The 18,857-nt window shown below is 40.1% G+C and overlaps 1 protein-coding gene across 2 annotated transcripts in view; it reads left to right on the top strand.

The window, feature by feature from the left end:
• Positions 1 to 18,857, top strand: part of LOC136885364 (uncharacterized) — a 1,248,630-nt gene that overhangs the window by 221,556 nt on the left and 1,008,217 nt on the right. For both annotated transcript variants that reach the window (XM_067157879.2, XM_067157886.2), the window contains exon 3: positions 575 to 682. In XM_067157879.2, the coding sequence (XP_067013980.1) occupies positions 575 to 682 (108 nt within the window). The remainder of the gene's footprint in view (positions 1 to 574; positions 683 to 18,857) is intronic.

Raw genomic sequence — 18,857 nt, forward strand, 5'->3', positions numbered from 1 at the left:
CGGTTAATTAGGAACCGTATCGATTCTTCGTTGTTTCTTTGCAGGCCTCCATTGCAATTAGCTTGGGGAATTTACACTCTACTGTACAAAATAATTAACTATAATCATCTTATTATGATTAATACTACAACCGGGCGAGTTGGCCGTGCTGTTAGGGGCATGCAGCCGTGAGCTTGCACTCGGGAGATCGTGGGTTCGAGCCCCACTTTCGGCAACCCTGAAGATGGTTTTCCGTCGTTTCCCATTTTCGCTCCAGGCGGTTGTTGGGGCTGTACTTTAATTAAAGCCATGGGCGCTTCCTTCCCACTCCTAGCCCTTTCCTGCCCCATCGTCGCCATAAAATCTATCTGTGTCGGTGCGACGTAAAGCCAATTGTGTAATTAATACTACGGACTATGAGTATGAAATATAGAGGTTAATTAATGTTACCAATACTTGTTCTACAACTAATTGCAAGTATCCTTGGTTTTTGCAAAGTATCTTGCACCTTTGATGCACAATAATATTAAAACGCAGTTTTATGACAATGTATTGTTACTATTTGTATGTATAATGTAATTTCTTTTCTTTCTAGGCATTTCGATGCACAAAGGCTATGCCTTCGTACAATTTACAAATCCGTTCGACGCTCGCAGCGCCTGCCTTGGAGAGGACGGTCGCACAGTCCTGGGTCAAGTACTGGGTGAGTAATTTATTTCCACATTCTTATTTTATTGTATATATTTCTCAATTCCACTGTCAATAGCAAGACGTTTCAGGTGAAGCTGTTGGCCAACTGTTGTTCGACTCCCGCAAAACCGATGTAATTGAACTAGCTCAAGGTGTAGTTAGTGGGCAAAGAAAGTGATTGTTCCCCCGATGTACAAAATATCTCTGTTCCTTTTTTATTAACACTTCATTTCTTTTAGAATCTGATAGAGTCAGACAGGATACATGGTGGATTTAGATACGGTATCAGCGTAATTTAAATCCAGTTTTTTTTTTTTTTACTCTCCTGCAATGATAAATTGGTATATGAAACATATCTAAGTTTCCCTTGTTTTCTTTGATTTCTCTCTCTGTGCAGCTGCACTACAACAAGTTTTAAGAAATAAGAGTACCATTAATTGGCATTTTTGATAAAAAAAATATTCTCGTTTCTAGTATTTTTACAGCGTACAGGAAGTTTGAATAAAATTTCAGACATCTCAGAGAAATTAGTAATGAAATCCGCCAAGTCCAATGCGGGGATTTATGATTTTTTTTTTTTTTTTTTACTTAAAGCCCTTCTTCAAGGGAACAAATATTATGTCTCTCTAATTTTTGTTCAGTGGCTTACAGTAATCATTTTGTGAAGCTTGTGAACATTAGAATATTATTCGTTTGGTAGTTTGTTAAGTAGGTATGTATTAATTTGAAATTTTGAAGTACTGCAAGCTGTCATGAAAGCTATTCGTTATGAACTAACTACACAAGTTTTCATTCCGTTCCCTGAAGGGGTAGGGCGGGCTTCTTAGAGAGTAACGCCCTCTGTCAGGTCAGAATATTTGTTACGATGAAGGAAATGATCGACGATGAGCGGGTTGGCGGCCGTGGCCTATTCTGGGAACTCTCTCTGCATTCGCCTTAGTGCAGGAGAATGGAAAACCACGCAAAACCATTCTCAAGACAGTCGATAGTGAAGACCAGTCCTCTCCGTCTCCCGAATGCAGAAGTGTAGAACCAGAGTATACCCGTGGCACCCGTCTTCTGCTCGGTTGGTTGGTCGGTCGGAGTAGAGAGCTGTCAGCCCAGGGACCAGTCGTGGCCACTTGTAGGCCGTAAACCTACTCTGCAATCGCCGACCTCGTTATGAATACTCATACAATACAATGTTATCGTCAGAAATGTATTTCTGGAACGAATAACTTAACTAATAAAATACCAATTCTATCCTGAAATTTCAAATTACTTTCTTGGAAGAAATCTAAAAATGTGGATGTTTCCTATTCAGAGAATTCCGATTCCATTTAAGCAGAAATTGTATAAGACAGTGTCAAATCCCGCTTAACCAACATACGAGGGCTGTTTTTCAACTAAGGGTCGTTTTTAAATAAAAATAACCAAACATTTTATTTTCAAACCAGATTTATTTTTAGGTTTTACATACGTTTCTTTATTTTTCTATAAAGTTGCGATGTTTATTTAGGTACTTGTCATACTTTCAAACAAAGTTTAGAAATCCCTCTTCAAAGAAGTCTGCCGCCTACTCTAACAGCCAAGAGTTCACGGACGTTTTCACTTTTCATCGTAGTTGAAGCACTTCCCGCTATGATGACGCTTCAGCTGCCAAAATAAGATAGAAATCGCTCGGAACATGGAGAGGGCTATACGGTGGGTGATCCAAAACTTCCCACCTGAAGGAGTCAATCAGTTTCCGATTCTGTACTGCAGTGTGACGTCTTGCGGTTTCGTGAAAGATCAAAATTCCCTTTGTCAGCATGCCGCGTTGTATGTTCTGAACCGCACGTCGGAGATTATAGACACTTCAGGAAAATCCATTGAGAGAGCGGTTATCGTGAATCTTCTGTCCTCATTAATTTTCGTGTCAATTGCAGTCACCAAATCTCCTGTGATCACAGTTGATCGACCTGAGCGTTCTTCGTCATGGACATTTTCACGGCCACTTTTGAACTCTCTTACCCATTTTCGCACTTTACCTTCGCTCATTGCATTATCACCATACACCTCACAAAGCTGGCGATGAATGTCTGCAGCCGACAAGTTTCTTACACTAAAAGATGTATTACAGACCTTATTTCATACGCAACGGGCGATTCAATTCTATTGAACATTTTAAAGATGCACAGTTCAGCCTACACAGCTGCAAATGGCGCCTGTTTGTTCGCAAAGAATGTTGGAAGGTAGCGCGCACGCTTGTTGTTGCGCGCGTACTAACTACGGCAATATATATTAAAGAAAAGGTCCTTACTTATAAAACATACTTCGTATTTTTGTCGATTTCCTCAGCGTTAAAGCGAAGTCGATTGGAGGATTTGTGAAACCGCGGTCATGTTTGGAAACGTTACTGTCGAATGTTTGCCTCTGCAGCGTACCGGTTAGCGTTATTAGCTGTCGTCCTCGGAGGCCTGGGTTCGGTTCCCGGTACTGCCAGGGATTTAAGAACGGAAAAAGGACAGATATGTGGTTAAAATTGTACATTACCTCGTCCCCAATTGGTGAAGTTCCTAAAAGGAGTTTTTTATCAAGAAATGATCTCTCTTACCGGCTAATGTTTTAGGCTCTACTCCCAGCTAACTACTTTTACGGTTTTTGGAGACGCCGAGGTGCCGGAATTTGGTCCCTCAAGTGTTATTTTACGTTCTGGTAATTCTACCGACGCGGGGCTGACGTATTTATTGTTGATATTGATTTGTTACTGTGAGTCCTCAAAATACTGTTTTACCTATTAATAATTATATCATGATATGGGCTTTTGGGTTTATGCCGTGTCAGGATAATAAGGCTTCTAAAACAATTCTCGAGAACAGTCGAGATTTTCTTCTGATGACGCAGAGCATAGTTCTCTGCGAAACGTGAAGAATGTCACCTTATTTTCTTGACACGGTATAAGCTCGAAAGCCTATATCATGTCTATAAGTACGGGGCGTGAAAGCATCAATGGCAACAATAATTATTTCGTCTAGAATCATCTGTTTCGTCGTTTATCGTTGATGAATGAGTTTTCAAGCCTTCTTTTATGTGTTCCTAGACATAGTGTGCCTTACGAACACGGAGAAGTGTAAAGCCTTCATATAGAGTTTTCATCTACCCTAGGGTCACTCACTGTGTATATCACCGTGCTGTATGAAGTGTGCAAAGTGTTTGTTTTGGGGGGAAAAGCTACCACACCTCCCTGCATTTCTATTTTATTTTCTCGCAATTTTCCTACCTCCCATCTCACTCTACACTAGCTGCGTAGCGGCCCATGGTGTCCAGTCGACTGTAAGTTTAGACTGTTTAATATATGGCGCATTTCCAATATCATAACTGCACTTTTTAAATTTCTGGTTTTATCGTCTTGCAATGATGTCGGTGATAACATTGTTGCACGCATCTGACCCGTCCGCAATCCTTGTTTCGTAATTTTGAGGACGGAGGAAAACCTTTCACGTACGTGAGAGGACCCTATTGATGGACAACACTTCAGCTGCTTCTCGATGAGGATCTTTTGTTTTCCTACTTGCTTTACGTCGCACCGACGCAGACAGGTATTATGGTGATGATGGCATAGAAACTGGCTTGTAGGACTGGAAACGAAGCAACCGTGATCGTAATTAAGGTGGTATTGAGTGAAAATTGGAAACCACGGAAAACCAAATTTACTGCTACCGACAGCGGGGTTCGAACTCACTATGTCTGACAGCTGACAGCTGCGTGATCATATCGCGTACCCAATTCGCTCGGTCTTTGTATGAATGTCTGGCCTGGGGATAGTACGATAAAATGCAGGAAACTCCTCACTGCATGAACTGTCCGACTGATGACTGCAAATTCAGGATTTCTAATTGAGAATGTCGTGGCATGTCTTCTGTATTTATAGAAAACACACCGAGCACTAGACGTAGTTCGGCGATGTCCTAAAAGAAGAGTTGCCCGCTTAAAAAATACAAATAAATAAACAAATCAGTGATTTTGTAACCCGAGCGAGTTGGCCATGTGGGTGAGGTCGCTCAGCTGTGAGTTTCCTTAAGACTGGTCACGCCTCTTAATCACGTACGAATATGCAGTCCATCAGAACAATTGTCGTTGTGTTCATTTTCATATGCTTATGTGTACAGGAAAATGAACCTTACATACCGTATAGCATAGGCCTGCTGTAGAATTCCCTCCTACAGTATAATGCATGCAAGTCTTAAGGAAAATAATGGTTAGGAAGTACATTGTCAGATACCCGATGTTTAACAATCGTTACAGATTTACGTCAAGCCAGCCTCAGCGGGCTGATCAACTCTGCTCTGTACAATATGACTTCATCCCTGACATACACCACTGTTTTTTGACATGTGAACAGACCAAGAAGGAACCAAAACGCGCCCTACTGCTTGCCGAAAACTAAAGTCATCTATCTATGTAAACGAGGAGAATCCTGAAGTCATGGTTTTATAAATCCGAGTTTCATATTTCTCCTTTTGTGTTTTTATCAATTAAAATATATGATACGGCACCCAAACCAATTTCCAGTATATCGTCGCTCTTACTCCAATTTCCATTTTCATATTTTCGGTGAAAATAAACATAAGGTGCATATGTTTTCTGAAATACTGCACAATTAATTTGAAACTTGCATATCTGCCCATAATGCAAGATACATGTCTAGTAAAACCAGAGAATCACACTTATCTGTGGCCCGCAGAGCGAGTTGTTGATAAGGTAAGGTAGGTAAGGGTTATTCTGCCCGAAGGCAGGTCCGAACCTCCGCAAAGGTGTTCCTGAGCCGGAGTTTACGTGCGGTAGGGTGGCCAGTTCCTTTCCGCTCCTCCATTCCCTTACCCCCACCAACAGCGCGTGGCAACCCATCCAACTCCTGACCACGCCCAATGTTGCTTAACTTCGGGGATCTTACGGGATCCGGTGTTTCAACACGGCTACGGCCGTTGGCAGTTGTAGATCATAACGATTATTTTATGTCATGCATTTCAACAGTCGCGGAAAGTTGTACGTTTTTCCTTCTTTAACAAGTGAGAGTCATTGATATTTTAAAGAGCAAAACAATCGAACTGTCATCTACAAGTAAATAGTAAGTAGAATTTCTGGTTTCAGGAAAATTTTAGGAAATGTTTATTCTTTTAATTTCTTAATCTGTTTATTGTCCAGGATTGGCTTTTCCCTCGGACTTAGCGAGGGATCCCACCTCTACCGCCTCAAGGGCAGTGTCCTGGAACTTCAGACATCGGATCGGGGGATACAACTGGGGAGAATGATCAGTACCTCGCCCAGGCGGCCTCACCTACTATACTGAACAGGGGCCTTGGTGGGGGATGGGAAGATTGGAAGGGAGAGACAAGGAAGAGGGAAGGAAGCGGCCGTGGCCTTAAGTTAGGTACCATCCCGGCATTCGCCTGGAGGAGAAGTGGGAAACCACGGAAAACCACTTCCAGGATGGCTGAGGTGGGAATCGAACCCACCTCTATTCAGTTGACCTCCCGAGGCTGAGTGGACCCCGTTCCAGCCCTCGTACCACTTTTCAAATTTCGTGGCAGAGCCGGGAATCGTACCCGGGCCTTCCGGAGGTGGCAGCTAATCACACTAACCACTACACCACAGAGGCGGACCCTTCTTTTAATTTTTTCTGCAAAATTTAGGTCGGTAGAAATGATTTTCTAATGTCTGGCTCGTGGATGAAATGTCAGCGCACTGGCCTTCGGTTCAGAGTGTCATAAGTTAGGTTCTCGGTCAGGCCAGCAATTTTATTTACATATTTCACATAATATTCGAGATTTTAACCCAGAATTTAGTGATTTTTTAAAGTATTAGTATCTTACTGAATCACCGAGCGATATTGTTGGACTGTGATCTATAACTTTGCGAAAAACTTCTGTATTTATTGACATTCCCTTCTTATCTATAAATTACACAGTGCGAACACAGTGTGCTCATTGAGCAATGCTGGAAGAAAGAGAGGGAGAAGGGTAACAGGAGATCTTTGAAAAAAAAAAAAAAAAAAAACCTTCTCTCTTCCTTTAACATAGGCCTACAGCCAGTGAGACTCGAATCCGGAATACAACTGTGAAACCTACATCTATACATCTAAGATGTAGCTCTTTAGCTTACAATTCGAACCTCATCCTTCGACTACTATTTAATTTCATTGTTATTTAGTGAACATTTTTCTAAACCTACTTGGAAATGAATATGTCAAATATTCTTCATTAAAATGTTCTGTATTGTTCTGACAAAAGAGCAACGAAAATAATATTTTAAAATGAGTTAATATATGAAAATCTACAAGTTTAAATGTAGCCTCTAGTCTGTGGCTAAACTGTATCATACACAACCTTAAGAGTGGACCTAGGAGCCAAAGGAATCAATTCACCTTAAAATATGTTTAAAATAACTTTATCTTTACTCTTTAATATTCTGACAACGAACATTACTTTCTCTCGTCCCGAGGTGGTACAGCTCTTTTCAGGCACATTCCCCCAATGTAGGTGAGCTACATGTACTGTTCCTTCTTTTAACCATATAGCAGTCAACACAGTTACACTACGGGAGAATGTTGGAACATTTATTAGAATTCCGTGACATTCTTTGCAAGATTATCTCATTTTATTTTATTTTATTTTCCTTATCCTTCTCAGAACCACTTGTCAATTTAACATCATCCATTGAAACTCCGTTAAGCCAGTTTGGATCCCGTGGCCTACAGTAGCATTTACTAAAAATAGCATTCATCATACGATACCATATGAATAGACGTGATTTGACAGGCGAGATCATGTCGATTATCGGTTATGAATGTTGGATTTTCTGGAGGAAGTAAACTTCTGGCCGTGTTGTCGGTCAAATAAAACATCCATGAAGGCGAGTAATATGAAAAGTTGAACTTTTCAGACGAAGTCGTGTGTAATGATTTACAGCTTCGGCGAGTCGCCGGGAGAAGAAAGTGAAACTTCTAAAGAGCAGAAGAGGCATGGTAGTAGGGTCTAGGAGTTTGGAAGATAATATAATGATTACACGAAGCACGCCTTCTGGGCTTTGGGCTGAATTTGCAAATACTTAAGGCTAAAGAACAAGCGAAAAGTATTGAAACACATGCTTATTTATGCATGAAAGCTCCAGATATTCTGTAGAAAAAGTTAAAATGGAAAGTGTTTTTCAGATGCCCGGGAGTTGCTTCAAATTTAGCGTGAATATTCTCTATGAATTCCAGAGGTATATCTGCTGTTAGTTATTGGCGTATTAGTAGTCCTTGAACGTGTGGATGATGTCATGGCGTGTAGCTTCCCTAGTGTCTGGTACAGGTATTTATAGTTGACGCTTGTGGGTAATCTGCGCCTGGATGTATGTGATGATTATGATGATGATGATGATGATGATAATGATAAGTTAGGGAGAGTTTTTATTTATTTATTTATTTATTTATTTTATTTAATTTAATTTAACGTATGACTTTTAGTGCCGGGAGTATCCGATTACATGTTCGACTCACATGATGCAAGCCTTTATATTTTACGCCCATGAGCGACTTGAAACTAGTGTGAGTTGTTGATGATAGTCAAGCAGGAAGAGGGTGAAACCCGGTGTCTGCACATAGCCTATTCCTGTCGAACAATACAAAAGTGTCTGATCATTATTTAAAGTCTCCATCTGAAGTATATGTTTATAAAATTATTTACGTGAAAGTGTCTCATTTGTATCATTATTTCGAGTAATAATGCAATTCGCGATCACTACCTGAAAATTAAAAGGACTTACCTAAATGCAAAGCAAGGCGTTGAAGCCACTGTATTTCAACGTACATCTACCATTACCTTACTATGTGAAAATACAAAAGCATGCTGAACATTACATGTATTCTGATAGTTATAGTTTTAAAATGTGTTTTCTTTAAAATAAGATCAATATTAAAGAAGATTGAATTATTTTATGTTTAAGTGTCTTTGGTGCAATTTCAAATAGTTGAAAATAAATTCAATGCTCGAAAAATGAAAATTACCCTATTTCTTACAATGTTTCGCAAATTATGGCCACTACTGTACATTACTTTGTCATTCATTAGCATACATAAAATTTTTATAATATATTCAGTATAGATTAGAGCCTCCGTGGCTCAGACGTCAGCGCATCGGCCTCTCACCGCTGGATACCGTGGTTCAAATCCCTGTGACTCCATGTGAGATTTGTGCTGGACAAAGCGGAGGCGAGACAGGGTTTTCTCCGGCTACTCCGGTTTTCCCTGTCATCTTTCATTCCAGCAACACTCTCCATTATCATTTCATAGCATTTATCACTCATTAATATAAATCACCTTGGGAGTGGCGACCCCATTGTAATAACAGCCTATATATGTTTCATTCATTACATCCCTGTCCCGGTCAATGACTGGAAAACAGGTTTTAGGTTTTCATTTTTCAGTATAGATTGCAATACTGAAATTTAATTCAGTAGCTTGGTATTCCGGAATCACCGGATACTACCCGAGAAAATAAACCCTAATTATGGTTTTATTAATTTCATTTTCGAATTTATATTTAATTGAAAGACAGGTAGAGAAGCAGGAGGAGTACAAGGCGACGATAGTTAGACCTAGCGTTTAATCATTCGGCAGCAAAAGGTGTGAAAAACGAGATCACAGTGCTAATTGCAAATATAAGATTATGGAAGCGCTTAGGTAATTCACAGAGGCTTGCAGACTGAATGGCGAAAGGCAAAACAAGAAGGTTGAATACATTAGTAATTTATTCCCTTTTACTACTCATAATGATAACACGAAAGTTATTTAGAATATTTTAAACTCATACGCATTTGATCCAAGTCCTGTACCGTGCCGTGAAAGGAAGACCTTAGTTGAAAGGTGGTGGTGGTGGTGATTATTGTTTTAAGAGGAAGTACAACTAGGCAACCATCCTCTATATAACACTAATCAGAGGGAAAAATGGAAGGGATCCGACACTTCGAAAAATGAAGATATCGGCCAAAGGAAGACAAGGGCCGCGAAGGGCGTGAAAATGAAAGACTCCCTAGCCCTCGCAAACCTAATAGCGTCGGGGTCGGAAAAGAACAAGAGTTGACCAAGAGAGGTCGGATAGGATAGATGAAAGTGAGGAGCCTGGCACAAGTAAGTGGAAGCAATGCCAGGACTCAGCTGAGGGCCCCGTGGTCGCCAACCCACGCTCCAAAGTCCAGAGCCCCTGGGGTCCCTTTTAGTCGCCTCTTACGACAGGCAGGGGATGCCGTGGGTGTTATTCTACCGCCCCCACCCACAGGGGGTAGTTGAAAGGTGGGCTCCTGTATAAAACGTAGATTATCAAACCATCGATAATTAGAATACCGTAATGATTGTCTATGAACTTACGTGCCAATATACAGTAGACTACATTCAATAATAATAATAATAATAATAATAACAATAATAATAATAATAACTCTTTTTCCTACCGCTTTTTCCCACACCTGTGGGGTCGCGGGTGCGATCTGTGTCGCACATGTGGATTTGGCCCTGTTTACGGCCGGATGCCCTTCCTGACGCCAACCCTATATGGAGGGATGTTATCACTATTGCGTGTTTCTGTGGTGGTTGGTAGTGTAGTGTATGAATATGAAGAGGAGAGTGTTGGGACGGACACAAACACCCAGTCCCCGAGCCAGAAGAATTAATCAGAAAGCGATTAAAATCCCCGACCCTGCCGGGAATCGAACCCGGGACCCTCTGAACCGAAGGTCAGGACGCTGACCATTCAGCCAACGAGTCGGACAATAATAATAATAATAATAATAATAATAATAATAATAATAATACGGAATAAACAAGTAATTCAATTCTCATTTTTATTCATAAATAGAAAAAGTATATCTACGAATTCATTCAACCCATGTAGAGTGGCATTATACTTTCATTGACATTTTTTGTTCTGAATGTTTACACAGAACATTCAAATTAGCCACGAGCGATTTGTTAGCCGTTCTAACGCCAACGCAGGCTGTGTGTATGTACTGTAAGTGTTCGAGGAGATGTATACACGAAAATATAATACGAGGTATTAAGGGACGAGTGGTGAGGAAGAGAAGGAGGGGGGGGGGGGGGGAGAGAGTTATTAGAGAATGTATTTTCTTTCCATCAATGCGAGAAGTTGTGGAAGGGAGTAGCATCTGCCTAACGCTAATTAGCCGCATCTCAGTACCTGTCTGTAACATTTCAAGGAGGATCTTCGTAATACAGTAGATCGTTCAAATATCACCCAGAGCGGTTGAGACAATAGAATGGCGTTTATATTACCTCACAATAGGCATGTCTTGGAAGAAGCGAAATCTGGGTTTCACACAGAATATTGTAGTCGAGCCAGAGATTACTTGTAATCTATAGAACGTTTGAGTTTTTCAACTATACATTTATTAATATTGGGGCAATGTTGAAAAGAGAGCGCTTTCATTCTTCCAGTGAAAAGTGGAAGGATGAGGTCTCCAATTTCGATCCACATTTGCAGAGGCGTAACGAATATGGTAGGGCCCGCCTGCAAGAAACAAAACTGGGCCCCTCAAAGAAAGTGTATAAATCTTACCAATAACACATACAAGTGTAATTACATCAGACACTTGGTGCAATGTTTATCCATTTAATATGGACAAAGGACTTAATATAATAGTACAAAACTAATTAATTTATTAATAGATGTCATTTTTAAAGTTGTTTTGTGCGAATTGAAATACAACGTGTTTAGATTTGTAAAACTTTTCTATACCCACGATTGATAGGAAGAAAGTGGACTACGCGTAGTATTTTCGGGGATGCAAAGGCATTGACGATTTCAGTGAAAGAAATGAAATGGCGTATGACTTTTTTTTTTTTGCTAGTGGCTTTACGTCGCACCGACACAGATAGGTCTTATGGCGACGATGGGGCAGGAAAGGCCTAGGAGTTGGAAGGAAGTGGCCGTGGTCTTGATTAAGGTACAGCCCCAGAATTTGCCTGGTGTGAAAATGGAAAACCAAGGAAAACCATTTTCAGGGCTGCCGACAGTGGGGTTCGAACCCACTATCTCCCGGATGCAAGCTCACAGCTGCGTGACCCTAACCGCACGGCCAACTCGTCCGATTAACTATTCCTGCCATTCTTAAATTCCTGGCAGAACCGAGAATTGAATCCGGGCCTCCGAGGACGGCAGATAATAGCGTTAACCGTTAAGCTACAGAGGCGGACTTTCAGTTAAAACCTTTCCGTAAGTGGAGAAATGTATATTGGAAGTCATTCCCACCTCGTCGACAGACATTATGCAATAAGTGATATTCGTGCTCGGAATGTCTCCTCGGAATACTGTATTCTCAGTAGATGCAGTAGTGAAACATCTTTTGTTCTTGATCGAGTTACACGTTATTCTCCCTGGCTATTACAAAATTGATGTTATTTGTACGTAACTGTCTCTTAAGGATTAGTGTAATGCAAGGCGATATCAACATTCTACAAAGTTTTGCTCCCTGCTGCGACACGAGGCAAAAATGAGAACCATTGATGATTAGGGTTTTTTTTTCATGTAACTACTTTCTATGTGTAATTAGAAATGTTAAATCAAAGATGTATCGTGATTGTCACAGTGGCTTAGTTATAGATATTTCACCATGGCAGGGGAGATTCGAATTCCGGTGGAGTAGAATTCACACACCGGGCGAGAGGCAACAACTGGAATAAGATATTATATAAATTCTCAAAAGCAGTCATTAACATTCGACAAGGTAAATTGATCAGCATTATTCAGCACGACCGTCTCTATTTCCAAGACCATTAGAAACCTTCTTCAATGATAGTTTCTAGTGCTGAAGATGTTCTTCCTTCTAATCACTCTCTGCCATTGTTCTCTTTCAATTCGTCTTAGCGTACTGGCGCTGATTACGTAATAAAATATATATTAATCTTGCTGTCAGTATTACCGTTAGAATGATAACATTTGCCGTACTACACAATGCATTTAATCATTTCACGGTTAAGAATGAACCAATGTGAAATTTGTAACAAGTTATTGTGACAAGGTAATGGAAAGTGCAGTCCGGCTTCATAGATGCGTGTCAGAATTTTGGACTTCGGTCCTTACGGCCCCAAGTTCGATTCCCAGCCTGTTCAAAGGATTTTAATATTGTTTAATTCCCTTAGCTCTGGGACTAGATGTTTGAGATGTCCTCAAAATTCTTGCGACTCATACACAACACGACGCTATTCTCCACCACAATGAAACTCAGTTTCCATACACGACAAACGCCCGCCGTCCACGTTCGCGGAGAGTCTTACTTAAAGGGCTGCATCGGACTAGCAATAGCCACACGAAATTAAATTACGGAAGGTGCAACAAAATCATGAGAAATGCTAAGTGAAATGGCATTATTCGCATTGTTCTGCTTAAAGTTATATAAATGTTGTAGACTAGTATGTTGGAGTAAAAAAATGCTTCATTTCTATCTTTTATATTTCGCATATAGTCTGCGAGGAACTAGAATGGGATTGCCAGTTGCTTCAATACGTGTTTTCCATCTATAATGGGGATGGGGAGTCGGTAATTGCACAGTAAGTCTTGGCCCATAAGTGGCCACGGCTGGTTCATGGTCCAACAGCTCTGCACTCTGACCGGCCAATCGAGCAGAGGAGAGGTGGCCACGGCTATGCCGTGGCTCTACGCCTCTGCATTCGGGAGACGGTACAGGGCTGGACCTCACGGCTGGCCTCAACCGTCGGCTGTCCTGGGAATGGTTTTCCGTGGTTTTCCATTCTCCTGCACTACGGCGAATGCCGGGACAGGACTTCGTATAGGCCACGGCCGCCAACCCCCTCGCCTTTTCCGTGCATCTCCTTCACCGTATCAAATCTTCCGGCCTGAGAGATGGCGTCACCGTCTAAGAGGCCCGCCTTCCCCTTCAGGGAAGGAATTAAAACAATTCAGTAGTAGTAGTGGGGATGGGGTGGGATGAAAGCCTTGACAAGCCAGAGTTTTACCAGTCACATGCGACTAACCACTAAAGAAGTGAAGAGAAGGAAGTGAAAGCTTAAGACAATGTTGCCATTTTCGTAACACGCGCGACGAGAGAGAGAGAGAGAGAGAGAGAGAGAGCTTTTCTCAGCAGCGTCCACTGTGCTGTCAGTTTCTTTGTGTTTGTATTTATGTGTCCGTGTGTGTCCGGGCGCGCGTGTGTGTGATAATAGCGTAGTTATAGTTGTACAGTTAAATTTAAAATATTGTTTGTGTATATATGTAATTTGCCCAGCATCTTTTAATTTTATTCCAGTGAAGAGAGGAAACGTTTCGACAAAGGCATTCCTATAAAGGGACAAACTCGGGACGTTATTTTTTATGTACAAGAGTACTTGAAACGGGAGAAAAGTATTAATGATCTTATGTCTGCAAATAAAGTGCTAGATACAACTGCAGCTGCGATTAGAGTAAGCTAAAAAAACTGTAGCTAAAATAAGGAAAGATAAATATTTTTTCTTTCCCCAAATACCAATCTTAATTATGATTTACATAATGCTTAATTTCATATTTAATTTGAATATTTGTTTGTATAATTTAAAATACACCTCTAACGTACGGTACTGACTTCGCCGCGAAGAGGCCTTCGTTAAGTAATACGACGTGGCAACACCGAACATCTCGCTCTCTCAAACGTCAATCCCATTCTTTCCTTTTCTTTTATTGCTAGTGGCTTAACGTCGCACCGACACAGATAGGTCTTATGGAGACAATGGGATAGGAAAGACCTAGGAGTTGGAGGGAAGCGGCCGTGACCTTAATTAAGGTACGGCCCCAGGTGTGAAAATGGGAAACCACGGAAAACCATATTCAGGGCTGACGACGGTGGGATTCGAACCCGCTATCTCCCGGATGCAAGCACACAGCCACGCGCCTCTAACCGCACGGCCAACTCGCCCGGTATTATTATTATTATTATTATTATTATTATTATTATTATTATTATTATTATTATTATTATTATTATGTAAAGTGATTCAAATTCTGCCTTTATGTAATCCACACACGAGTAGTTTCGACTGTAAATGTCTGTTATGCTCGATGATACATTATATCAGACGTACTTCTCCTTTAATCTCTGGCTGTTATGTGTCATAGGAACAGAGATTCTCCCTGTTGTGTGGAGTGAAGCTTGAGGCCATGTTTGTTCGTGAAATAACTGGCAGCTATACTCTGCTGAGCTCAGGAATCCTTATGGTCCATCATGAACTTCAGGTGTTGATAAGCCTGGCAGTGTTTAGCCTTGTTTTAGGCTCAACTTCCTCTCACTGCAGCCACTCAACCTTGTAGCTTATCGACTTGTAGTAGGTGCTCAAACATTAGGACGTTAAACATTGTTGAAGAGTTCAAGCGTTTAAAACTAAATCTCAGTGCTGTGAAATCTGATGCTTCATAAGAAGGAACGGTAGTAACAAAAATATTAAATATTATTATATATATTGTGCCCTGACAGCAGTCCCTGTGACCATTTTGTATATTTTAATTCTATATCTCAGTGTTGGGTTCAGCCGCGGCGAAGCAATGCAGTCGGAGATCCATGAAGGCTCCACTCAAAGGGACGTGCAAGTCCGACGAGTTGGGACACAGGTTAAATAAGTGGACTGTTATCATCGTGGCTTTTAACGTAGACTGTAACCATCATTTTCTGCCTAAATTATGTGAATATTCCTCAATAGAGTATTAAGAGATCGAGGATATTGGCATATTCGACGAGATACATTGTCCAACATTTTATCTTATCCTAAATTAAATAACTATCCTAATGTTCCTACGCTACTTTAAATGATAACTCCGTAAAATGTTTTAATCATGGAAGGATCTCCCGTTTAATGACTTTAAAATAACTTTAAATGCATCAACTACATTAAAAACAAATTATTGGCAACACAAACGAATATGAAAGGAAAATATTATGTTAAATTGAAAATAAATACCTAACTTCAAGCTCTTGTTATAAATAAATATAACATTGTCAATCGAAACAAAAGAGACAAAGTGCCCCTCTGCTGAAGGCTTACATGAAAGATCAGTTATCAATCTCGCATTTTTCAAAAATAAATCACTGGGAATTATAGAATCTTCCACTTCAGAATGTTATTTCCTACCCAAACATCTTATAATATTCCGTCATTTCTCCTTTAAAAAATCATCGCACTATATGTCAGTATCTGTCTATCTAGCAACTTGAAAATTACCGTTATTCTAACCATATAAAATCACCATGAATGCAATAGAAATGTTTGAAAACACAGGATCGTAACATAATATGACATCCATCAAAATCATGCTTTACAAGACAGACTCGATCCTCCCGTACATTCGTCGGTGACCGCACCTAGATAAAAACATCAAGAGACATTGTAACGTCTACGATAACTTTGTCTAACTACGTTGATTCGGCGCCTCCGGATACCACTGCGACGTTTGACCTGGAATACTACATTAGCACTAGGCGCCAACTCAAATGATCTACAAAATCCAACTAGCAAAGAAATGGTTTACTTACCATAGAAGATCATATTTCCTTTACGACATGACCTTAATACCTTTACGTTACCGATTATCTTGCGAAGATCCTAAACATCCCTTTAAAATCGTGCGCTCTGGTCAATCTTGTATTTAAATAGGATAAATGTGACGACCAACTACTAGTGTTCGTGAGTGCAACATCCTATAACATTATTCTAAAATACGGCCTCGCACCTAAATAAATTATTCATCACGACAACATCAAAATTCACGCATGACCAACATAGTTCCTACCGTCAATACCATCATCAGGACCTTCACATAACATCATCATAAAATTCGCAATCCTAATGACATATCTATAATCATCACATCTCTCTATCCACGTAAATATTTTCAAAGATCCTACCGTAACTAACACCTTATTACATCGCACAACTCGTCATGCACAGCGAATTCACAATACTAAAGAACAATCTATTCAGGCAATTACGTAAAATTACTAAATACGTTGCCGCATTAATTCCATATCACCACAATAGTATCGCACTTCTATTATCAAACACTGTATTTCCACACAAGCATATAACATTTTGAAGACCACAGAATCGCACGTCGCAAAATACCGAGCTCCTCCGAGGTATTCTGAGCTACAGGTTAAAATTAACGTTCATTACCATAACACCATTACGGTACCAATAACATCCATGTCGAAGAAACTTTCGTAAAACCTTGCTAGCAATCATTAAAGAAATCTTACACAACTATCGCATATTATCACAACGTAGTCTGGCTCACCACACTAGACGTAACGATCATAAATATTACAACGCAATGTCCAACAAATAACGGTCGCTTTCAAGTTAAAATTGTTCATGTCAAAATTGACAACAAAATAAATACTACTCTACAACTACAACAAGCAATTACGTGGCGGAATATGTATAAGATATTCAAGTACTCATCCTGGGTTGTTGCTCCACGACGGTGTCACCTTCCGAGTTCAGCTCTCACTCAATAACATTATCAAGTATTGTCCATCACATTTCAGATCAGATCCTTTGAGGTCCCTCTATTTTAGTTGTTCATGTTGATACGTGCACACACAGCATCTGAATAATTATCTGATGACGTTTCCATATTACCTGAAACTTAGAGATATCAATTAGAACAAGGTCATACACCTTAATACAATTTTAACAGTTCAAGCGATACACTTGCCTTTTCACTCAATAACAAGATATCTTGTTTTACAATATTGTATGTTTATAATATGCCAATATCTCTTTAGTAACTCCTTTCAATACAATCCTTTCCCTACGAATTCTTGCTTCCGATCTTTCTGAGGTGCAGATTGAGAGTGTATCAACTTCTTCAGAGACAAAACAGATTCTACTACGACATAATAATTGGAGACGGTTTGCTTTTCAGAATTCTTCTCAGCTTCTTGCTCCCATATGTTTCTGACAATTGGAAACATTTGACACATAATGTAAGACGATCTCGTACAAATCAGCTGTATTAGTAAAGGAACTTATTTAATAATTGCCGCCTCGTATTTATGTTAGTAATCGACAGTTTCTTTATTTCATCTCGATCGTTGGATCGTGCGAGACTAGATGTACAAGGTATGGCCCTCTCATATAAATTTTATTGTTTTCATATTTCATGGCCCTCAGTAACATTCTGTCGCAGATATACTGCCGTTCATGCATTCCGGAAACTTACTTGAAGAATGCGTATTATTCATATAATCCTGCCCTATGTTTCACGATATTAACTATCTACCAACATTTCCAAGATACCACGGGGTTTAGAGCTGATTATCAATCTGCTGATATCTTCAATTCGGCGATGCCGTTCACGTGATTAGACAAATCAACTGCCTTCTAATTCATCTGGAGGTGTGATAACCGGATATAAGATTTCATTGACATTATTTCTCGACATAAACTTCCAATGTGTCCACTAATCTCATCCTGACATACATTGGAAGGTTATATTCCTCCTCTACTCAAAAATGAAATTTCGTATGAAAGGAGAAATTTCATGTTCATACCAGATCTTATCATAATTCTCTCCTTCAATGAAATCTTCTCTTATCACGCCTGAAATGAACGAAAATAACTCTGGTCTTGAGATACTGTTATTCCATATCCTGTCTTCGAATCCTGTCTGAACTTCATCATTCGTCATCTGATCCGTCGGTCAGCGAATAAACATCCCAAGCATCTCCGTTTCTTTCGTCTTCCACGATGATATTGACTTCCTCCTCTTCAACGATCGGGAAACTGTACTGTTTAAGACTTGAAGCATTGAAAATAGCAATGTTGTTGGACTCCAAACTCTGTATTTTATATGCGTTATTGCCCAGTGCTTCAATAACCTTGAACGGCCCGATATACAAATGTGCAAACTTGGAATAGAATTTTTCCGTAGGACAAGATACGGCTGGTTTTCTGACAAGAACATAGGTTCCAACCTCCAAAGGTTCTCGAAATTTTTTATGCCTTAACTTCTTTAGACGTTTTTCGGCCTGCCTTTTCATACATGCCTGAGCTTGCTTTATGTTCTCTTCGACGCTAGGACTTTCTTCGACTGGTCTAGCAATGATCTCGTTCCAGGGACGTCTTGGCTGCTCGTTCATGTGAAGAACGCTTGGAATATTGCCGATAGACTCGTGCCATGTAAAATTTA

This window comes from Anabrus simplex, chromosome 1 (assembly GCF_040414725.1).
Source record: "Anabrus simplex isolate iqAnaSimp1 chromosome 1, ASM4041472v1, whole genome shotgun sequence".
NCBI lineage: Eukaryota > Metazoa > Arthropoda > Insecta > Orthoptera > Tettigoniidae > Anabrus > Anabrus simplex.